The sequence below is a fragment of the Poecilia reticulata genome, linkage group LG23, assembly GCF_000633615.1.
Source record: "Poecilia reticulata strain Guanapo linkage group LG23, Guppy_female_1.0+MT, whole genome shotgun sequence".
Classification (NCBI taxonomy): Eukaryota; Metazoa; Chordata; class Actinopteri; order Cyprinodontiformes; family Poeciliidae; genus Poecilia; species Poecilia reticulata.
Genome location: NC_024353.1, coordinates 496,418 through 520,672, shown reverse-complemented (window position 1 = coordinate 520,672; position 24,255 = coordinate 496,418). Strand labels below are relative to the sequence as shown.

At 39.7% G+C, this 24,255-nt stretch overlaps 1 protein-coding gene across 1 annotated transcript in view; it reads left to right on the top strand.

Moving 5' to 3' along the window:
• Positions 1 to 24,255, top strand: part of kmt2e (lysine (K)-specific methyltransferase 2E) — a 39,229-nt gene that overhangs the window by 11,405 nt on the left and 3,569 nt on the right. Inside the window, exons 2-20 of the mRNA XM_017302688.1 lie at positions 1,406 to 1,590; positions 7,498 to 7,612; positions 9,985 to 10,214; positions 10,299 to 10,438; positions 10,789 to 10,970; positions 11,064 to 11,102; positions 12,101 to 12,301; positions 12,376 to 12,506; positions 12,769 to 12,886; positions 13,216 to 13,325; positions 13,421 to 13,673; positions 14,852 to 14,950; positions 19,316 to 19,387; positions 19,754 to 19,939; positions 21,032 to 21,358; positions 22,067 to 22,366; positions 23,099 to 23,249; positions 23,673 to 23,902; positions 23,976 to 24,029. Of these exons, the coding sequence (XP_017158177.1) occupies positions 1,520 to 1,590; positions 7,498 to 7,612; positions 9,985 to 10,214; positions 10,299 to 10,438; positions 10,789 to 10,970; positions 11,064 to 11,102; positions 12,101 to 12,301; positions 12,376 to 12,506; positions 12,769 to 12,886; positions 13,216 to 13,325; positions 13,421 to 13,673; positions 14,852 to 14,950; positions 19,316 to 19,387; positions 19,754 to 19,939; positions 21,032 to 21,358; positions 22,067 to 22,366; positions 23,099 to 23,249; positions 23,673 to 23,902; positions 23,976 to 24,029 (3,009 nt within the window). The 5' untranslated portion in view covers positions 1,406 to 1,519. The remainder of the gene's footprint in view (positions 1 to 1,405; positions 1,591 to 7,497; positions 7,613 to 9,984; positions 10,215 to 10,298; positions 10,439 to 10,788; positions 10,971 to 11,063; positions 11,103 to 12,100; positions 12,302 to 12,375; positions 12,507 to 12,768; positions 12,887 to 13,215; positions 13,326 to 13,420; positions 13,674 to 14,851; positions 14,951 to 19,315; positions 19,388 to 19,753; positions 19,940 to 21,031; positions 21,359 to 22,066; positions 22,367 to 23,098; positions 23,250 to 23,672; positions 23,903 to 23,975; positions 24,030 to 24,255) is intronic.

Sequence of the window (24,255 nt, the reverse complement as noted above, 5' to 3'; positions counted from 1 at the left end):
CTTTGTTTGGTCACAGTTTGCCTGGGCAGGCGGAGGTGTGACCTCCAGCCTATTTTGTCTCGGCATCTGTCCCTCCCTCTAATCCTGCTTATCAACAGAGCTGTGTGCATCAGGGGCAGCCACACTGACACACATGCTGCTGTCTGGGTTCACATCAAACGCAAAAAACAGGAGTTAAATTATTTTACTAATCAGTTATTCAAATTATTAATCAGAAAAAATTGACACATTCTGCAAATGTTTCATTTAATCAGTTAAACTTTTTTATACAATATTAGAAATGAAGGAAAAAAATACATATGTCCTTTTATAAGTAAAAAAAAAAAGAACATTTTATTGCCTAAAATGCAATAACATATTAATTTAGTGAACGCTTCATCATTTGTGGATTAATTGACAATATTTTTGCATTAACCGATTAATAATTGGATAGCAAAAGATGCTTAATAGAGGATTTTACAGAATCTGAACCAGGTGAAGCTTCAGGCATTTTTTAAAATGAATATGTTCTGAATAGATCAAATTTACCAAAATGTTCTCCGTCTGGCAGATAAATAGTATTTACTAAATATTTAGTTGATATTTGACTAAATATTTACTCAGATGTTGGTTACTTTTATTTGTGAACAAAGTATGTTCTCAGTTGACCAGATTTACCAAATAAATAAATACTAGATATTTAGATGATATGTTACTAAGTACCTACCCAGATATCAGTAAAGTTTTACTTTGTGAACAAACTAAAAATGTTTCTACTCTGTGTTGATGTTATCAAACTGCCTTTTTTGAGTCTTTATACTCGGTTAACAATTAACAGATTACTAAATTCGATGTTGATTACTCAAATAATTGATTAATCTCGATTAATCGTTTGAATGAATACCTTTATTGCTCCCCCAGGGTGTAAATTTAAACCCTTCATCCTTACTGCTCTCCCTCTCTCATCCTGATTTAGAAGTTTCTCTGTTGTAGCGTTTGTGGTTACTGTGAATAAAACATGCTGGTCGCCGTCTCAGATTAAATAAGTTTGGGTGAGTTCTCAGAATAGATCAGCCCTCTTGAGTCAAACAGAGGGAGAAATGGCCTCTGTGTTGCATTTCCTCCTCGTCTTCGTGGAGCGGTGTGCTCTTGCTCCCCTTTGTGGAGTTTTCTTACAGTGCAGCCTCTTCTATCCCCGGCAGTTCGGCTCTGCTGCTGCTTTTCACCCGTCGCTAACCTCACCCGCGTAGCTTTGTCACGGGGGAAATCCTGGCAAACTTTTCTCTGTAATAATGACTCAAGCCGTTGCGCACGATGGAAATACCCCGTTTTCACTATGATCTGGAAGTTTGGGTTTAATCATCCTTGCAGCATCCTTTCTGCAATAAAATATATTAATATTTGCTGTGTTTTTCTGTGTTTCCAGGCCTTGTGGATGCACTTAGATGTCTGCAATGACTGCTGTGGCTGGCATGCCTCAGTGTTTCGGACTCCCTTTCTCTGGACTCAGTAGGACAAGAACTGATCAGCAGAGAACGTCATGAGCATAGTCATCCCAGTAGGGGTGGACACAGCAGACACCTCATACCTGGACATGGCTGCAGGCTCAGAGTGAGTAAACACAACAGAACCTGCTCTGCGTTTGTGGAAACGCCACGAAAAACTTCGTCTTCAAGCAAAACGATCAGTTCAAAGTCAGAAATACTTGATTTTATTCCAAAGACGAACTAAACCTGGTCATAACTCGCATCATTCAAGTATCTCAAGATAAAAAGAATCTTCTGCAGATTTTCATTTAACCAGTTTTCTATTACAATATTAGACATAAATTCAAAGATGCAAATGATTCAGTTCCTTTTTTTTGTAAACAAGAAAATATATATTGTATTTAATGAAATGTAAAAACATACTTTTAATATAAACGTGAATAGCTCAGCCCTTTTTGCAGGACTTAACATCAATATAGGCTGAACTGTTGATTCTTTTCAATTAACAGAAGAATAATAGATTAATCACAATTAATCTGATTAATCGTTTCAGCACTAATTCAATTGTATAGAACTGACTTAATCACTGATCTGAGTGTTCTTTCAGCAAATGACCTTTTTTTAGTCTGAATACTCCAGTTAACGATTAATTGATTACTACATCAGTTGATGATTCTTTCGGCAATCGACTCATCTTGATTAATCATTTCGACTCCAGTTATTTCATCTCCTTTTTTACCTTCATCGCCTCTCAGTCGCTGTATATTGAATAAAGCAGGGCGTCTCTGCTGTGTGCTGAAACGATCGGGTCGTTTTTGCCATTATTTGGTCGTTCCAGCTCCAATCGTGACCCGTCTGCTTCTCGTCCTCGGCTCTAACGTGACGTTTGCCCATGTGAGCTCAAGTCAGTGAAGCAGAAATGCTGCATGGCGCCATGGAAACTTGCTGTTGCCCCCCTCCCCTTCGTGTTTCCTTATAGTCTCGTCAAGGACATCGCCGTAGCCTTTTCTGGTTAAATAAATTAAGCAAGACGTTGGTGTGCGACTAAAGAATAACACGTCATCTGCTCACAGAGGGAGTCCTGTCTCTTTAAGCGATGGGAAGCCCTCCCCTTCGCCTTCCTGGGTGCTGTTGCTGTGACAGCTTGAGTTGCCATGGTTTCTGCCCCCTCCCTCCCGTGTTGCACTGCGCAGGGCTTGTTGCCACAGTCATTGGCCTGAGTGACAGGTGGTCCTCACACAGATATGGCGTCTTACCCCCCTCCCTCCTCATCTCTGCAGAGCCCTGCTGTCACCAGGGGTTAGAGAAAGCCCCTCCGCTCACTTCTTTGTCTGGCCGCTCGCTGCAAATTCATTCAAAAGCAGATAGCTGGCTTTAAACGGGGGGGTTCATACCGACCAGAGGGACGGGGCTAAGCTGGATATACATCGACTATTCAGAGCGAGCCAGCTGGGTCTGGCTACTCACCGGAGAAACGGCGTCACGTCCTTTAAACGCTCCCCCCCCCCGAAGGCTGCAGCAGCACGAGCAGCTGCGGGCTAATGCAGGCTGCGTGTCCAAACCGACACGGAGCCCGGCGTGCGCGCACTCGACGCCGGAGCACGTAATGTTGCCATAGCAGCAAGCGGTGTCTCTTCAGGAGTCTTTCTTCTGCTGCTGGCTCCTGCATGTCTTCTTCTGCGTGTCCTTCCTGCCTCTTCTTTGCCCTCGTAGAAAATGTTTGGTGATTATAGGAATCCCAATCCAGACCAAAATCAAACTCACTTCAAATTAGAGCTGCAGATAACGTTTATTTTACTAATCAAACCAACTATTCAGCGAATTAATGGATTAATCACATTAAAAATATTGTTTAGCCACTACAATATTGGACATATTAAAACAAACATTTACATTTTTAAATAAGTAAGTAACCAGGCCAGTTAGCAATTAATTGATTACTTAATCAGTTGACAATTATTCCAGGAATCGATTAATCACAATTAATTGTTTCAACCCTTTAAAATAACAATTTTCTATTCATTTTCTCATTTTATTTCAAGCTCTTATGTAACCTGGATAACAAACTTTCCCAAAAATCAAACTTCCACTTGCACATGATGGGAATATCATATAATGTATCTATTAATCACAATTAATTGTTTCAGCCCTACCGAAGATACAGTTTGTCACCAGTATTAAAATGCACTAATAATCAAAATAAAAACATAATACAGTTCCTTTTTAAATAAGAAAATAAACATTTTATTCCCTTATTGCATGTTTGGTTATTTGTAGCAAAGGATGCATCTGCAGTTAAATATTTGTAACATCAACAAGTTGATAAATTGATAAATTTAGATGTTTTGCGTTTCGCCTTCATGTTATTCCTCTGTAAATCCTGCTCTCTCCCACAGCCTTAATAGAAGCAGCCATGTAGGAAATTATGTTCCCTATTAGTTCACTCCGTCACCACGTCCTCACCAAAGAGGGTTGCAGGAAAAAGACCAGATTTTAGGGTTTTATCTGATCAAGCTGGAATTATGATGCCCTTATGTACTTTCTGTGCTTCTCTAATTTCCACTTTTCTTATTGTGTACTCCAGTATGTTAACATATTTTAAGTAAAATCTTTATTTAAGGCCTTAAGAGAAAACATTTTCTCATCCTATGAGGGAAAAACACAACAATAACAAAGCTCATTTGTTTGGAAAAGAGGTCATGGCAAACAAGTTGGACCAGTTTTTATTATCAAAGATCTTAAGCAAACTTTACGGCAAGCAACTAAATTACAGCTTAAATACTTCACCTGGTTTCATATCACTCCTGTGATGTCAGACACAAACTAATATTTTTGTATTATATTTAAAACGTGTTTATTCTTCAGTTTTGTCCCTTTGCTAACGCTGGTGCATATTTTAGGCAGTAGACTTTTGTTTTGGAGAAAAATTGCATCCACACCCGATTTATTGTCTTGCAGGTTATATCCGCATTCACAGCATAACAGAGAAAACATGATGACAGAGAAAAGCTTGACAGTCGAAAATATAATTTTCAGAAACTAAAATCACTAAAATGTTGTTGTTTTTTCGCCCCAATCCACTCAACAATAAACTAAGCTGAAATATTTTAAACAATTTGTCAGATTTTTTGTAGGAACGGGATTATAGATCCAAAACTTCAAAGGGTTTCTGCATGTTTTCCTTGTTAAATTAAAGGCAACCAGTTTGCTTATTATTGTGTTTGAAGAAAACTGAAGAAATATTTAGTCTATTCTCAGCAATAAAAACAGGATCGTTTTAAAACACTTTCTGTGTTTAGCCAAGTTTTAAAACAGCAAATTGTTCACTTTAGCCAACAAGGCAGTGAGTAAATGTGGTTCCCTTAAAACAGAAGTAAACCAGAAAACTTTGAAAAGATGATCACTTTGAGTTTCAACATTTTTGTAAGTAGATTTTAATTTAAGAATTTAAGTTTTGTCCTAATTTATTTTTTGGGGTTGCATGAAATCAGTCCTTTGAACACCCTTGATTTAAACCTTTATTTACCCTACTTCCAGCTGGAACGATTAATCGTGATTAATCAATTTTTTAAATTTAGTGATTGATTAATCGTTAACTTGTTTATAGAGACTCAAAAATAAGCTATTTGTCGAAAAAACAACATTCAGAGCAATAATCGAGTCAAAATTGTGCAAAATATACGTACATTTTGTATTGAATTTGGGTTGAAACTATTGTGATTAATGGTTTTTTTGAAGCAATTGTCAGCTAATTTAGCATTTGATTAATTAACTGGAGAACACAGAGTCAAAAACAAGCCATTTGCTGAAAAAGCGACATATAATTAAGCCAAAACTACAAAATATATATAGAATTTGGGCTGAAACAATTAATCGTGATTAATGAAATAATCTATTGTTTACTGGAGCATACAGACTCAAAAAGGACTTTTTCTGAAACATATTCAGAACAGTAATTAAGCAAAAAATTGCACACAAAAAAACGTTTTGCATTTAATATAAAAACACTTTTGTTTGTTTTACCAAAACGTCACAAGAAATTCTATGTTGTTGCATTTTAGGCAATAAAATGTTTATTTTCTTATTTAAAAGAAAATGAATTTAGTTATTTGTCTACTAATGTATTTCTAATATTATATGAAACGTATGTAAGTAGTTAAATGAAAAATATGTAGAATGTTCCAAGTTTTTACCCAGATAATCGATGAGTAAAGAAACTGTAGCTGCGTTTTCCACCTGATAAACTCTTTATTGAGTTATGCTACACAGTTTTTAGTCAGATTAATCATTAGCATGAAGTTTCCTTTGGTGTAAATGAAACCGACTTGCACTTGCAGCGTGTGTAATCTGGCAGTTGATCTGCTCTGTGCACACACCCCTCTGGCCGGCGCCGCCTCCAGACCTCATGCTTGCTCGTACGTTTTCGCTTTGACAGCGACGAGCCGAGCGGCAACACTCACAGGAAGTGTTGCACAGAGCTCGATCGGCGTGCAAGAGCAGCAGAACGGGCCGAGGAGGGCTCACACAGGTACCGTAGAACCGCATTAGCTCGGGAATTACGGGTCGAGGAGGCCGGGTTGAACTTTTCAGTCGCTGCTTCTTCTTGACTCCTTCCTGGTTGTAAAGTCGTTTATCTCGAGCCGTTCCCACGTAGACGTGCCTGTTGGAGTTTTGTCCTGGCTCTGTTTTTCATGTATTAGAGCTTCTTTAAGTGTCATGAGACGGAGCAGCAGAGAAAATATGCTCATCAGCTGCCACACACACTCTGCGGTGTTCATTTTCCCACAGCTCAGAGCGATTTCTCTACAAAACTCATGTGTGTTTTCACTTGACTAAACATGTGGGTCTTTTATGAGCGCTGCTGCTCCTCATGTTTCCCTCGTTTTCCCTTTTGTTTTCTCCTCTTCGTACCTGACCATGTTGTCGCACCACACGTTTTTTTTTTTTTTTTTTTTTTTTTTTTGCCAGTTCCACTTCCCTCTTTCTCAACTAGCTCTCCTGCAGCAACTGAAGTCCGGATCAGAACCATCAAAATAAGGGCCGGTTGGCTCCAGAAACTGGTTCTGTCGGCTCGGGGAAAGCTGCTCTACTGGTTTGACGTGAATCGCTCTGAAACAAAATGATGCGTTTGTTGTTGCCTTCCTTGTACGTGAAGTTGAAGATGAATGTGTGTCTTGTTTCTGCATTGTTAGCCGCTTTATTAAAGCAGGGAGGTCCAAAGTGCGGCCCCGGGAGCCATTTGTGGCCCTTGAGATGATTTTCTGTGGTCTTTGTGTGCAATTCAGGAACAGGACAAGTTTATTTCACCATAAGCTTAAAACGGATGGAAGTGAAGCGATGCAGATAAATTAAACTTGAGAAATAACACAAATTAATCAAATTTTTTGTTTTAATTTTAATTTCATTGTATATAAGACCAAAAACATTTTGTAACTTTTCCTCAAAAGTGGAAATGTGTCACAGTAACAAGAGGGTTTTAAAAGAAAGAGGGCTGTTGCAATAAATCAATCAATCGCATGTTGAATTAAGACGAACTCGATCATTTCTGTTTATCGTTTTCCTCTGATAAAAGTCTAAAGTCTGGTGTTTTGGTCTCGATTAATTCCTTTTTTTGAAGGACATTTTTGTTTACAGAGACTTCAAAATTCATTTTATTTGTTTTATTTTGTATATTTAAAATTTCTTCCACTTCCAGTGTTAAATGTTCATCATAATTTAAAGTTTATTGATTTTTGAGAATGTCTAAACCATTATATTTAAAAAACTCTCAAAACAACAACATAAAAGTTTATCACAGTAACTTCTAGCCTAGTTGTATCTTGTTACTGTAGCCTGCAAATTGTTTTGCAATAGAATCGTTTTTGAATTTTTCATAACAAAAAAAGATTTAAAAAAACGTTTGTAGCTACTTTTAACTCTTATTGCTAAAAGTTTCCTTCCAGCTTTAGCATCACACCTGCTAATCAAACATGTTGCGATTTCTCTTTTATCGGCTCGTTTTTCTGTGCGTGACGTTTCCGTTTCCCGCCAGCAGACCAGAATCCGTGGAGGCCAGCCCCGTGGTGGTGGAAAAGTCCAGCTACCCACACCAGATTTACAGCAGCTCTTCTCACCATTCCCACAGTTACATCGGCCTGCCTTACGCTGTGAGTACATCGCTCTGATTTCATTATTGGTAATCAAACCTGTCTCTGCACACAGATAAAGAGACCCGAAAGAGACCAGCTCCTGTTGTTTTATTAAATTAAATTAGGTTCTCTGGAAAGAAATTTAACTGATTTCTTCAATAAAAGTCTTATTTATTTAAATTTTAGGCAGGGATGTCTTAAATTTACCCATATTTTCAACACTATAAGTCTTAGAATATATTAATAATAAATCTACACTGCAAAAACACAAAATATGACCAAGTTTTTTATCTAGTTTCATGTGTAAATGTTTTAGTTCCCATCAAAACTAACTTTTCAACAAGACAAAGTAGATTTTAAGTCAACAATTCCTTAATATTATTCAAAAATGACTATTTCCAATAATAATTAGACATTTCCCCCATAAGTGGAATAATCTACCACTGGAAGTAATAATTTTTCAACAATATAAAGGGATTATTGACTTAAAACAAGCTATTTCTTGATAAAAGGTTAGTTTTGACTTTTTTCTAAGTGCATAAATATTTTCACAGTCGAAACTAGAACTGTGTTTTTGCAGTGTATATGTTCTTTCAGTCTTTTATTCCTCCATCAGTGTTTTTCTGTCATTTTAGAAAGTCTGCATTGGTTTGGTTTGTCGTTTTAGCACAGGAATGTTATGAAGCTGTGACAAAAGCAAATGATACTGAAAAGCAATAAACTGTAAAAAAAAAAAAACAACAACTTTAAAAGCTTTTTTTTAGTAGCTGCTGATGAATTCTGCTACTGAAACTGGAATTTTCTTTCTTCATCATGGAATAATGAAAATCAGAATCCAAACATTTAAACCATCATATTCCTAAAAAAAAAAGTATAAATTAAACTTTCAGAAAACAATCAAGGGAATTACTAAAAGATCGAATCATGTGAACTTAATTAACTTTTCATTTTATTTGTCTTTTTACTCCAATCAATCATGAAAACAACATAGTCATTAGAAACGAAAGCTCTTGTTTCTGCAGAGACTGTTTTAGCCGCTGCAGCTTTGATCAAACATGTCTGAATTAAATCAGTGGAAGAAGCTGGAGGTTTTCTCCTCCTGCTGTTAATCTGTAAGCTAAAGGACGCTAAAGGTGTTAGCATCTACGTCCCCTTTCATATCAGTACAGAGAGGAGGCTAGCTAGTGTTAGCCTGCTCCTCATGCAAAGATCTTCAGTAGCAGACAGATGCTGACGCGGAACGCTTTGTGGCTGTTTAGAATTTTTCTGAGAACTGAGCAGCGTCTTCAAATCTTAAGATAAAACAATAAATAAATCATTAAAACAAAATAATAATGACACAAATAAATAAAATGTAAATTTCATTTTAACAATTTTTTAATCATAAAATTACCAAAATCTTCTTTTAAAAAAAATCTAAATATTCTTACTATTGTATTTTAATACAATAAAAGTAATATTATAATACTAATATTATAATATAGCTCACATTAGCCCACTAGCTAGCAGGCTAGTATATTATATTATTATGTACTAATTAGGGCTGTGTAATAATATTGATTTTGCGATACATATCAATATTTTCTTTCCTAGAAAAAAATTGATATTCATCCGCAAGTATCGTAACATGCAACTGTCACCTTGCTCACTCACTGCTTGCTTTGCCAGGAGAGTGATTAGGTCATCAGGCTTAGAGTGTCAAGGTTAAAAAGGTATCAAACTATTCAGAGCAGGTACTTGGTGCACTTTGTTTACTTGACAAATGCATGTAAGCTACAGTTTGTACTGTTTCAATTAAAAGAAACATGTTTTCTCACCACTTCTTTGACTCATTTTGTCCAGCTGTCGACTTTAAGTCTGTGTCCAACCAGAGCCAGGTATTGTGTAGTTGGTGCTGTTAATCAGTTTTCAGTTAAATTAATTMAATCCAACTCTATAACAGTCACAAAATGTCACCAAAATCACTCTGTCCCTCTAAAATCTTTCAGTAAATCGCAAAAGTGTATTGAATTGTATCGTTTGCCGGAAATAGCAATATATATCGTATCGTGAGCAGAATATCGTGTATTGTATCGCATCATGAGATTATTGCATCACTACAGCCCTAGTACTAATTATGATATGAAAAATATTTTTATTATTAAAATAAATTGCATTTCATACTTGTATATAAACTATTATTTATTATTTACATGTTTTTATATATTTTATATTTAGTCATATTTAATCACAATATCACACTTATTTTTATAAATGTTATATTGCTTATTGTTATATTTTTATTTACCGATATTTAACGTTTTGGATGGAGTAACTATCGGCACATAAGCGATTCCCCTTTGGGGATCGATGAAGTACATTTGGATCCTCATCCTTTACTTCATTTTCAGGACCATAATTATGGGGCGCGGCCCCCACCGACGCCGCCAGCCTCCCCCCCGCCCTCCATGTTGATCCGACAGGGAGAGGTGGTTCCCTTCGGTTCCGGGCCCCAAGATGAAGCGTCCCGGGGAACAACGCTCAGCACGTCTGAAGACAGCAGCTACGGGACCGACATCACCCGGTGCATCTGTGGCTTCACCCACGACGACGGCTACATGATCTGCTGTGACAAGTGCAGGTAAAAAAAACGGCTTGATTCAACTTTAACGACGCTAAAAATGGAGATAAAGTTTATAAATTCATCGTTTTGTTCTTTTATTAGTGCCTGGCAGCACATAGACTGCATGGGCATCGACAGGCAGAACATTCCTGAGACCTACTTGTGCGAACGGTGCCAACCGCGACATCTGGACCGAGAGAGGGCCATCCTGCTTCAGACCAGGAAGAGAGAGTGTTTATCTGGTGAGCAGCACCGTGAAAAACCTGAAAATGATGAGTCACTGGCTGAAACCGTTGCTGTTCTGAAAGCTGGGTTCAACTTGTGACGTTAGACGTTTTCTCCGAGAGTCCAGAGATGCTCAGTTCTGCTTTTCTGGCTTCCTTGCTGCAGTAAACGGCCAACAAAATTTATTTTCCAAGCCTGGATTTAGCCCACAGTGACACCTGGTGGATAAGCACCAAACTACATTTTTGTAGCTCATTGTCTGACAAGCAGCTTGTTCTATTACTGCAACCCGACTGGCTTTTATTTTGCCTGCAGCAGCTGCAGCTTTTTATAGCTCAGCATGTTTGTAACTTCTCTGCTTGTTCAGATGGGGACACGAGCGCAACGGAGAGCGGAGATGAGGTTCCACTAGAGCTCTATTCCACCTTCCAGCACACACCCACCACCATCACGCTGACCACAGGCCGCCTTGGCAACAAACAGGCCGACAAGAAGCGCAAAAAGAGCGGCGACAAAGACCCGCCGGCCTCTTCTGCCCGCGCCAAGAAGGTCGACTTTCACTCGTTCTGCTACAATAAGCAGATTTTGATTCAAAGCATCTGAAACTCAATTTAACTCCCAACCTGATTGGTTTCTTTGTAGGCCTTCAGAGAGGGGTCCAGAAAATCCTCTAGAGTGAAGGTAAACGCACAAAAAACACAAATATTATTCTTCCAGGAGAACGATTACTCGATTAATCAATTATTCTGCGAATTAATTGATTAATCATATACAAATCCGGCACATTCTGCTGATTTTTCCGTGACCACAAACCTTTTTATTGCAATATCAGAAAGAATGAAAAGAACCAAATGATTTAATCCCTTTTAAAATAAAAAAATTAACATTTTATTGCCTAAAATGCAACAAAGCAGCATTCTTGTTGGCTTGATGATTTGTAGCAAAGGATGCATCTGCAATAAAAAAAAAATAGTTCTAACATCAATACAATGTAGGGCCACTCTACTGTCTGCGTTCTGGATTAAATTATTAATTGGATAGAAAAGATCCTCAATAGGAGATTTACAGAATTTGAAACAAGTGGAGCTACAACTACACTTTTCTTAAAAGGTTTGTTTTCAGCAAGTAAGCTTTTTTTTATAGCTTTTAATAGTCCAGTTAGTGATTAATCAATTTACTAAATTAGTTGTTTGTGTTCACATAAAATGCGAAAACGTGATTTAAACCAGGGCTGCAACTAACAATTACTTTAGTAATCAGTTATTCAAACGATTAATCAGTTAATCAGATAAAAATTTTGAATAATTCTGCAGAATTAACCAATTCTGCATTTTTTCATTTAACCACTTATATACACTAAAAGTTGCAAATAAGCAATTAATTTCCTTCCTTTATAAGAAAGTAAACATTTTTGGCTGAATTCAATAACACAGTGTTCCTTTACGTGAAGCTTAAATTATTCCACTTTCTGAGTTATTTTGGTCTTAATTCCTAAATGTTTATATTTTTTATGCAGCTTTGGTTTAATTTCTGCCATTCTTTTAGCAAATTGCCTTTTTTTTTTTTAGCCTGTTAACGATTAATCGATCCCTATTTGAGCTGATGATTATTTCAACAATCGATTAATCACGATTAATCATTGTGGCTCTGCTGTATAAACCGTGGGTTTCCCCTCTCAGGGTGCCGCTCCGGACACGGAGCCAGCGGAGCACCCTTCTATGTGGGAGAGTAAGATCAAGACGTGGATGGAGCGCTACGAGGAGGCCAGCAGCAACCAGTACAGCGAGGACGTCCAGGTGCTGCTGCGCGTCAAAGAGCAAGGCGACGGCAAGAACCTGGCGTACAACACGCACCCGGCCTCCTTCAAGCCCCCAGTGGAGGTAGTTGGTCGTTCGTTTCGGGTCGCCGTCCGGCTCCCTTCTTGTGCTGAGGTCAGATTGTTTGTGCTGCTCAGAGTCAGGTTCAGAAGAACAAGAAGATCCTCAAAGCGGTGCGGGACCTGCCACCAGACTCCCTCATCATCGAGTACAGGGGGAAGTTCATGCTCCGGCAGCAGTTTGAGGCCAACGGTTACTTCTTCAAGAGGTCGGGGAATCCTCATTACCTTTATTCAACATGTGACTTCACTGCTTTGCAAAGCTGCTCATAAAATTTGTCTCATTTCAACCACAAACTCTAACAATCTGAAAAGTGTGGCGTTTGCTGTTCCCCGAACTGCAAATATGTATTTTTTCGCAGTAATTCACACTAAAATCCTAACAAACTGCATAATAACTTGTGGCTCTGTCTCAAACTGAGGGTGTGAATACTTTTACGTGAATTACTATTGTTTTGTTTTCCTCCTCAGGCCTTACCCGTTTGTTTTATTTTACTCAAAATTCGACGGAGTGGAGATGTGCGTGGACGCTCGCAGCTTCGGCAACGAAGCGCGCTTCATCCGCCGCTCCTGCACCCCCAACTCCGAGGTGAGTCCAGCAGACGGTCGAATGTTTCACCAAAATCTTCCACATGTGGATACAAAGTCCTAATTTGGCACAGATGTTCAGAGAGGGAAGAAAAAAAAACGTTAAGCATTGAAAAAGCCAAGATGGCCGACAAGGAACATTTAATTTTGCACTAAATTTGCCAACATTGATCTTTGATAATTACTGTTGGAGTCAAGTTGGACAAGCTGAAATTCAAGTGAAAAATAAAAACCTCCATATCCAACATGACTATTTTTACAGCAACATCTTGATGAGCAAATGTATCTTCTTATCATTTCTTTGTCCCGTTGTTTTAATAAATCCTAAAGGTGCGGCATGTCATTGAGGACGGCATGCTGCACTTGTACATCTACTCCCTGAGGCCGATCTCCAAAGGCACCGAAATCACCATCGGCTTTGATTTCGATTATGGCAGCTGGTGAGTGCAGCAGATGATCACGAATAGCAGAAAAGGTGATTTTAATCTGAAACTTTATCGTCTTTCTTCTTCTCCTTTTTTTTTTTTTTTTACAGTAAATACAAGGTAGATTGTGCCTGTGTGAAGGGGAACCAGGAGTGCCCGGTGCTGAAGCACAACCAGGAGCCCACCGAGAACCTGAGCGCCGGCGGGAGACGCCGGGGCAGCCGCAAGGACAAGGAGTCGGTCCGAGACGACCCGGGTCAGAACCAGAACGTGGCTCTGGACGGCGAGGGGAAGGGGAAGAGTTTAGGAGACGGGAAGCAGAGGAAACTCTCCCCGCTGCGGCTCTCCATCTCAAACAACCAGGCAAGTTCAGACCACGGAGTCCGTGGCTCCTCCTCACCGCCGCGACCCGCTCTGCACGTCTCCAGGGTTCCTACGAGAAATCCTGGAAAGTGCTTGAGTTTCGTTCAGGTGTTTTCAAGGTTTGGAAAGTGCTTGACTGTAGCCTAACGTTTGATTAAAAGCCTAAATTCACCAGGTATTTTCACAAACTGTCTGAAATTAAATCAGTTAGTTAGGATTACTAAAATTATTTCTATTTTCTGAATTCCAGAAAACATTTTTTTAGTTTTTTTTTCTAATTGTTTTGTATTTTAAGCATTTAATTTGAGCATGAAGGTCATTTATTTTAACACTATTTGTTTGGATTCTTTCTATTTTAATTATTCCTCATGATTTGTTGATCGTATTACATTTTATACGTTAAACGTCGTTGAAATTGGTAATTTCTTTTTTTTAAATTAGTGTTTTGTTTTCATAGTTGGGGGAACAGGCTGGGTATGAACGAGACTTTTCAAAATAAAATCACGTTTTAGCCTAAATTTGGAAAACTTTACATGCATCTGAAACCAGATATTTAATGTTAAAAAAGACAAATACAATATTTTTTCTCAGTTTCTGAAGTGAAATCTGATTAAACTTAGAATCACCAAAATAATTTCTATTTGAAAACGTAACGAGAATATTTTTATTTTTAGATTTTCTTTGTAACTTTCAGGAAGAATACTATCACAAAAACTTATTAAAAACATTATATATATATACACATGCGGTGCCTTTAAAACTTACCTTGAAAATGCTTGAAAAATCTTTTGAATTTTACCGTGTGAAATTTTTGAATTTTTAAAAAAACGTTCTTTGCATGTGTTTGTTTTTTGTCGTTGCTCATCATGTATTGTTTTCCCTTGTTTTCCCATCATCCCTTTATGCATTCACGCAATCCCAATTTAAAATCTGCACACAAAATGATTCATTCAGGATTATTTACCAGGTTGAGGTTGTTTTTAAAACACGATTCCTGACAAATGAAGAAGGAAAAAGTGCATAAACGGCCCCCAAAAAAGCAACAAATTGAAGAAATTGTCCCCCTTTTCACCCTGTCCTCAGCCTTTCCCTGTCTCCCTCTAGTCTGTAGTCGGGCTGAGTTTTCAGCCATGATGAGAAAAAAAATGGCCATACACGGCTCTCCCCTCCTCTTACAGGATCCTGAGTTATTTGAGGATCTAGAAGACAAAACCTCCGTTAGCAATGAAGTAGAGATGGAGTCAGAGGAGCAGATTGCAGAGAGGAGGAGGAAGATGGTAAGTGTGCAAAGTGAGGGACTTGAGCTTCTTTTGCTATGCAGCCGCCCAGCAGAGAGTCAGACTGAGAGTCATGGTGATGGAAACCAAACTGTCCCCTGATGCTGCTGCTCCCTGTCTGCTGAGGGCTTCTGGACGGGAGCCGGCGGCGTTCCTGCTGCCGGCGGCGTTCCTGCTGCCGGCGGCGTTCCTGCTGCCGGCGGCGTTCCTGCTGCCGGCGGCGTTCCTGCTGCCGGCGGCGTTCCTGCCGCCGGCGGCGTTCCTGCCGCCGGCTAAACCTCAGAGGTTTGCACCAACGCAGCATCTATACGTCCGTTCTGGGTTTTCATGGATTCATTTGAGCCGTTTTGTTTCCCAGGTGGGATAATGTGAACAGTAAGTTTGAGTTGAGTGATTTATTCATTCACGATTAATCGCAGCATGATGAATTTAAACTGTTTCAGTGTTTCTTTTGGTCATGTTCGCCTCGTATGAGAGAAATTTGTCTTGGAAGGTGAAGAAAGTTTATAAAATGGTAAAAATCTGTTTTGTTGTTTGTTTGGGATCAAATTTAAAAATATTTATTTATTAATTTCAAAGGGAAATAATTTTAATGTTATCTATATTTAATTTTACTATTAATTTAATTAAATAATTCTGGATGTGAATTAGCGGTGAAATTGAAGAATTTAGACTCACCCCTCAGCATGATTCCACCACTGCTGTGCTAGCTAAAATATTTGTGGCAAACAGCTGGAGCGTGCTGCTTTTAGAGTAGTAAATACTCGAGCAGAATGGTTCAGATGAGTCCATTAAAAGCCAAATTGGATGACCTTGATGTTGCGTTTGTGTGACCTTCTGACTCCAACTGTACCCTCCTCTTCATCACTCATCTCTGCTACGTCGCCCACCACTATCGGCGCCTTTGTTGCTCTTCTGCTCATTATTTTTGCCCTCCTTCAGCTTTTATGTTTGTTTTTTTTGTTCTTGCAACACTGAAGCTTCAGGATTTATTTATTTTTTTCCATATTTTCCTGACTATTTCTTTTGAAACGACACATAAACAGTAATTTCCCATCATTCATTGGAGCGTTTCCTGAGTGCGTTACAGCTTCATTGCTGTCTAAAATGGCCTGTCGCTGTATCAACCACTCCCTGCACTCGCTGCCAAATGGCCTCATGTCCCTGAGAGATGGGGATCACACACACACACACACACACACACACACACTCTCTGGAAATTACCCTGCAGTCAGCTTCATTTCACACGGTGGATCCAAGGTGTAAAACGCTGACTCATCTTTGGGCAACATACAGTTGTGCTAATCGGCGACAGAGATGGATAGATTAAGGGAGGAGGAGAGAGAGGGATGACTTTAGCATAACCAATGAGCTGCTGTCTGTGGACAGAGCTGCAACAAGCAGGCTAGCATTCACACACAATCACTAACTACTGTAGAAGATGCTAGTGGCTGTTGCAAAACACGCTGCTGCTTATGGAGTCGCCACTGGTCTAAGCATTTAGTTGGCACAATTCAAGGAATATTGATATGGCATGATAGTAATAACATTAGCATTTTAGCTCATTTTTAAATGGAAGCTAACCTACAGAATTAGGTAAGGCAATGCTAGTTAACATGCTATTGATGGGTAATTTAGCGTTTACACTAGAGTTGCACAACTTCATAAGTCAACTAGTTGCTGTGATGTCATAGGAATGGAAGAAAAATTGCCCCACTGATTAGCTATTAGCTATTTTTACAGCAGATGTTGACAAAAGACCACTTAGACAAAAGTCTAGCTAGCCCATATGCTAATGACAGCGGTTTAGCTAAGCCTAGCATTTCGCATACACCGCTGTTTGCATACAAAATGGTGTAAAGCAATGTTGGTCACCATAATAGTAATAATCCTCATGCTAATGTTAGCATTTTAGCCAATTCAAATATAAAAGCTAAACTTAATCTACTGAATGGAGTAAGTCACTGTTGGTCAACTTGATAGTAATAGCCTATTAGCATTAGCTTCATTAACAAATAAGACAATGCTGGCTACTTTGCTAGTGATAACCTATATGCTTCTGATAGCATGAAGTAAGGTAATGTTTGCCAACTTGCTAGCGTTAGCCCACATGCTATGGACAGCATTTTGGCTAACCCTAGTAATGTATACACTATTTGTATACTATATGGTGTAAGTCAATGTCGGTCAATATGCTAGTGAAAGCCCTCATGCTAACATTAGCATTACTTTTAGTATAATAGCTAAACTCGAGCTGTTGAATGGAGTAAGAATGCACTACTATTGGTCAACTTGCTAGTAGTAGCATTCATGCTAATTTTAGCATTTTAGCTAATTTTGATATAAAAGCAAAGGGTAAACTTTTGAGTAAAGTTAAGCTATATTAGCTAACTTGTTAGTGATAGCCCACATGCTATTAGCAGCATTTTAGTGAACTTTATTCCCTACTGTTTACATACTAGATGGAGTAAGTCACTTAGTCAACATGATAGCAGTAGCCCTCGTGCTGAAGTTTGTGTTTTAGTTAATTTTGGTGGGTTGATGTGGACTCAGTTCTCAATACAATATTTTATGGTATTTAAGTGACGATGATAAAAATGAAGCTAAAATGTCTTATTGCTAATTCATCCATAAAAACATGAAACGGCTCTGAAGTAAAACCTGCCACATGTCTAATCCTGCAGTGCACATGTTATTTTTAGGTGTGCTGCTATTCATATGCAAATGTTGACCCACAACCACTCCATTCAGTCACATTTTCAAGTATTTTCATATTTATTGGCGCTCACTCTATCTAGAGATTCCCATCAGTTATAGCTTGCCAACATTAATAAACGTCCCTGTAATGGTTTCCACCTGATAAGAATAGACAACAGGAGGCCATCTATAACTGGCAGATCTGTTCTGTAAGCATTTTCCATCAGTGGAGCAACACTTGAGCTTCTCCTTCAACAATTGAAAGAATCTCTGGCTGCTCTATTAAGCCATCATTAACCCCAAAGGTTGATTTTTGTTCCTTTCTGTGGTCATTTAGCCGCCAAATGTTTTGGATCATGTAGGGGTGGTAATACAGACTTGCTGGAATAAAGATGCAGCTCTTTCCTTCTACGTCAGTGAAAATTAGAGATATATTTACCTCCCTCATCCTCCTCCTCTCTATTTGTGGTGCCAAAAAAAACTTGGATCTTTGTCCAGTTTAGTTTATTGCTCTGCAAGTTGGAACATTTGGATCTTATTTGTTTACAACAGGGGCGTCCAAAGTTTTGCTCACATTAGCCAAAACTATTAGCTCAAAAATACTTGGAGGCCAGAAAAATATAATTTTAAAAAACTAAAGTCACCTAAAGATTATGATTTATTATCTATTCAACAATAAACTAAATATGAACCACTTTAATTAAACTTTTTTTTTTTTGTAGGAAGATCATAAATCCAAAATGTCAAATGGTTTTTCTCTGGTTGCTTTTTATTTTGGGCTTGATTAAAAAAAATTATAGAAGTTCTAACACAGCAATTGAAAGCTGATTTGGGCTCAACCAGGTGTACTTTAACGTAAAGTCAATCAGTAGATTTGGTCCCAGTTACCATGACAATAGACGGAAAACGGAAAGCTTGGGAAAGATGACCAGTTTGTGTTGCATCCATCATTTTTTGTAAGTAAATTTTAATTTAAAAGTTATAAATTTCTCCTAACTCGTTTGAATTGTGGTCTGGGGCTGCACAGAATCAGTCCAGGGGCCCAAAAATGTCCCCTGAGCCCCAGTTTGAACACCCTTGGTTTAAGATAAACACAAATCGGCACAAGGTGAATGGCATGTTTCCCATTTTGAAGAGTAGTTGGCAAAAGTAGCACGTTTATACCCTCAATCATCCATTAAAACAACCCAAAAATGAGTCAAATTTGAATTAAAAATTGAGATTTTTGGAATAGATTTTAATTTTAAAGCTGTAGTTTTGTTCTACTTTAATGTATTCTGGAATTATGGTCGACTGGCGTCCAAATCGACTGAAATTGGTCGATTTTGGCCGCTGAAATTAGTCCAGCGGCCAACATATGGCCCCCGGACCCCACCTTGAACACCACCGATCTAAAAGATTAGATGCTTATTTAAACCAGGAGCTTCAGATTTGGTTTTCCACACCAAAATTAGTCTAATTAAAAATAAAAATTGAGATTTTAAAGTTAAAACTGCACAGTTTTAGGCTTTCATGCAGCACATGAGCGCTTAGCGGCGGTCAGCATTCCTTCAGGGCACCTGGGGTATCTTTGGCACCCAGATGAAATGTATTTTCAACCAGACGTGGCGAGCGTTTGCGGAGAGCGTTGCTTCTCTAAACTGGGCTGTCTCTTCATTAAACATTCAGGCCAACCCAGCCGAGCAGTCCCATCTCCCTGTCGGGGCGGCTTCAAGCTGGAACGGGCCAAAACTGAAAGAGGTAAACTCGACCCCATACATAGCCAACATCATTCCAGGGTTCACCTCCACCCAATCGGCTCGTGGCCAACTAACCCCGTCTGTCTGGTGGCGTGGATCTTTCTCTAAACGGTGGAGGCAGTTTCCACGCGAAGCGGGACGTTTTGAACAACCTGGAGCCACTTTCTCACACCGCTTTTCCTACTTTTGGGTTTCTTTATTTGCATCTATCGCAAACCTTTTCCCTCCCTCCCAACTATCTGCATTTGCATCTCTGCGCTCCCTTAGAGTCGCTTTTGCTGTGTTAACCCTTTGTGGCTTCAGGGGGTCGTTGGATGCTAATGACTGTGCCGTTTCCCTCCCAAACCCCGCGCCCGAATCACCGCAGACTCGAGAGGAGCGGAAGATGGAGGCCATCCTGCAAGCCTTCGCCAGGATGGAGAAGCGGGAGAAACGCAGGGAGCAGGCGCTGGAGCGAATCGGCAGCGTGAAGACGGAAGTGGGCGGCCGCAGCGATATCAAAGAGGAACCGCCGGCCACGCCGGAAACCGTCGATTCTCCAGCTGTCATGCAGGTAGAAATGCACAAAAAGACAGAATAACTCCTCTAGAAATATCTTAAAAACCTGTTTCAGGGTTTACACAGAGGCGTGAAATAATTTAAAATACTTTAAATTCAATTGTTTAATTTCTAGTTGAAGTTCATATTCAACAAACAAAGTGAATATTTGATTAAAAGCCTGAATTTACTGTTGAAACCAGATTTTTAACAAGCAAAATAAAAAAAAATTCTTGTTTTAGGTTTTTGTCACCTAAATTATTTATATTTAAATGACTGTCTTTTTTTTTTTTTGATTGATTGTTGATTTTATCTGTTTTTAGCTGCACCATGTAGCACTTTGAGATTTGTATTAATGAAAAGTGTGGTATAAATTAAATTGATTATTATTATTTATATTTGCTACATTCCAGAAAACGTAGCAGGAACATTTTGTGCATTTTTTATGCATATATCAAGTGAAAGAGACATTTCAAAATATTTTAGTTTCTCTTATTCCTGCTGAAGAATGTGGACCAATACAATAAACAAATATTAATAAAAAACGATATAATAGTGAATTAGAACTTTTTTTCTTTTTTCTTTTTTACTGGAAAAGTGTGAAAACTTATCTTGAACGCTGCAGAAACACAATCTTACCAAGTTTTTTTGTTTCTAGTTGCACTTGAAATAAGACAAAAAAAATAATTTACGATTAACTTTTCAGCGACATACAAGAATCTGATTTAAGTAAATTATTCCTCAGTATTGATGATAAAGTTCTAGTTCCACTGGCAGATTGTTTCACTTGGAACAAGACGAGTTTCCCGTGTTATGAGTTAAATAATCTGCCAGTGGAACTGGAACTGGGTTGCTAGGCAACGGGCTGGGCTTGGCTGGTGTTGCTAGGTAACGGTGCCGGTGGAACTAGAACTTTCCATCAATATTAAGGAATTATTGACTTAAAACAAACTCCTTTATCTTGCTAAAAAGTGACTTATAAGTTAGTTTCGTCTGATTTCAAGTGCACTGAGATATTTACACTAGAAACTGGACAAAAATAGTTGGTAAAATTTTAGGTTTTTGCAGTGAAAAGTGCCTGAGTTGAACCCAGGTTTTTATGTTGCAGCCGCCTCTTGAAATAAAGGAGGAGCCCGGACTGAAGCCGGCCAAGGTGAAACCGTCCCGGAACAGGAAGAGCTTCTCCAGGAACCGGACTCACATCGGGCAGCAGCGACGGCGCGCGCGCACCATCAGCACCTGCTCCGACCTGACGCCCAGCTCTCCGGCCGAACCCGTGGAGCCTCCAGCCACCGAACCGCCGGAAGGTGAGGCGCCGGCGGCGCCAGAGCCTGAAGCAATCCCCTCCCACGTCCCGGAGAGCAGCCCGCCGCACAGCAGCTCGCCGGCGCCCGACAGAACCCGCACCGGCAGCAAGAGCTACAAAACTAAAAAGGTTAGAAACGAGATTAGTCCGTCAATTAATCGATTAATCAAATGTAAAATAACTGGCAAATTCTGCTAATTTTTCCTTCTGAAATGCATAAAATGCAAATAACAAATTTAATCCTTTTTAAAATAAGTAAATAAAAATTGCATTGACTAAAATGCGATGACAAAGCGTTCTTCAGGTGAACACTTGATCATTTGTAGATTAATTGACAGATTTTTCATTTATTGGATAGAAAGATTTACGTAAAGCGAGACTTTGATCTTTACAGAATTTGAACAAGGTGAAGTTAAAACTGGGTAGAACATATTTACAACATTTTATCTTAAATGCAATAGATTTTAATTAATCCTGACTGTGTTGTTCTTTAATCAAATAGCCTTTTTCTGAGTCTGTATGCTCCAGTTAACGATTATTTCAATGATCGATTAATCTAAATAATATTTGCTTTAAATATTCCAGTTGGTGATTAAACAACTACAAATTAGTCAATGTTTATTTCAATAATCGATTTATCATAATTAATTGTTTCATCCCTAACATTTATGCTTTAAATTGTCTTTAAATGCTCCAGGTATTGATTCATTGATTACTAAACTAGTTGATGATTATTTGAACAATCAGTTAATCACGATTAATCGTTTCTTTCTTTAACAAGGACCCTTCAAACAGCCAGATAATTCTCCCCTCTGTCAAACTCTCGTTCCCCCCCAGCACTTTGTGAGCGAGTGGGTGGGGGAGAAACAGCAGGACCGCGGCAGCGTCCGAACGCCGGAACCGGTCCCGGACCGGCCGCTGAGAATAAGCAGCGACCCGGAAGTACTCGCCACGCAGCTGAACGCCTTGCCGGGCATGGCCTGCTCCCCGCAGGTGTACAGCACGCCCAAACACTACGTCCGCTTCTCGTCGCCGTTCCTGGCCAACCGCAGCCCGACCACGCCCGGCGTGCCCACCGGGAGGCGCCGCTCCAGGGAGCTGCCGGAAACGCCGCCCACCAGCGGCTCCTGCAAAAAGGTACCGGAGCCGGTTCTGAAGAACCTCCCGTCTGGGTTTGATGAAGCCGGTTAGCATTTTCAGCTTGTTTCCATCTGACAGACCAATTATAAACGACTGCATGGCGAGAAAGTGGAAGGAAACGAAGCGTCGTTTTGGAAAAGATTTTTGTTGAATAAATTGTGGTTCCTTAAAAATTACTATTAATTTCCTAAAGTCGATATTTAATCTTCCAGCTTTCTGATTTGAACTGATCCTCCAGGATTGCCCCAAGTTTTATCTCTGGACATTTTTCCGTCATCTTTGACTTGTTTCCCCACAGCATGGTGCTGCCACCACCATGTTTAACAATGCAGCCCAGAAATAAAAAAATTTCCCAAATCTACTTCCACATGTTTAAGAAAATTAACTGCTGTCGTAGCTCATGTTATCCAATTTTCTTTAAAAAAAAAATTTCACAGATGATGATTGTAGCAGTCTGTGTTACAGTGGTTCTAAAGAAACCTCTGACTGAAGACTGATGCTGTACAGATGATGGCTGACCCCATCAGCTAATAATAATAACAAAGCACGTGCTTTCATAACATTAAACTACTTTCTGTTGGTCTGTTATGTAAAATCCGTGGATGTTTGTTTTTCAGATGGCAAAATGAAACGGTATAATAATCTTGTCTGAAACGATAAAATCTTTAGTGATATTTTGTAGCGGCTGCTGTCATTTGTTTACTAATTGTATCTTTTCCTTCTGTGCAGCGATGGTTGAAGCAGGCGCTGGAGGAGGAAGGCTCCACCAGCCCCGCCAGACGGCCCAGCCTCTTTCTGCCCGGCGACGGGCCGCTGAGCCCCTCCGTCAACGGAGACTCGGACAGTCCGCTGCTCTTCAACGGCACTTGCTCGCTTCCAGGTGGCCATTTTGTTTATTTTTTAACACTTTCTTGTTAGTCCTTCTGGAATATTCCATATTTCTTACCATTTGATGCATAGATTTTAATTTAAAAGTCATAGTTTTGTCCTAATTTATTTGACGTATTATTGAATTGTGGTCGAATGGCCACATAATATCAGTGCAGGGGCCAAAAAATGGCCCCCGTCCCCTACTTTGAACATCCTCAATCTAAAAGATTGGATGTTTATTCAAAGAAGGAGCTTCGGCTTCAAATAGTTTTTTTTTCCAACTAATTAAAGTTTTTATTTATTTACTACCAGCTAAATCACTGATGTTAAAACAGAAACCCAGACATGTGGATGTTTTGAACTCATAAGTTATTAAAAACTAGAAATCTGAGTGTGTAGAAGTTTCTGACCCAACGCCGCCGTGTTCCTCCAGAGTTGCCGACTCCGCTGAAGAAGCGACGGCTGAGCCCGCTGGACGCCTGCATATCGGAGAGCTCGACGCCGTACGGCTCGCCCTGCGCCACGCCGACCCGGGCGGACCAATCTGAGCCGTCCGCGGCGCCCGGCCTCCTCGCCACCCCGCCCCGCCCCCGGACCGAAGAGCCCGGTGCCGAACCGGCCTCCAGCAATACCCCGACGCACGCACTTACCGCCCCTCCAGAGGTACGGAGGCGCCGCCGAGCGCTGTGACTGTTCCGATTAAAAATGGCGGCTGAGTTTGTTTCCTGATCCGCAGATGGAGTCTTCAGAGGAAAACTCACCAGAGGTTAGAAAACCCTCCGTGCAAGAGGTGAGGCGCCGAGTCAGCACTTTACCGTCAGAGAGCCTGAGAGGCTGAGAGGCTGAGAACCAGACGTTTCAGACTTTTTGTTCATTTTATGCTTTTTCAAATCTGAACAAGTTTGAACAAAAAATGAAACACGCCTTCCTTCCTTCCTTCCTTCCTTCCTTCCTTCCTTCCTTCCTTCCTTCCTTCCTTCCTTCCTTCCTTCCTTCCTTCCTTCCTTCCTTCCTTC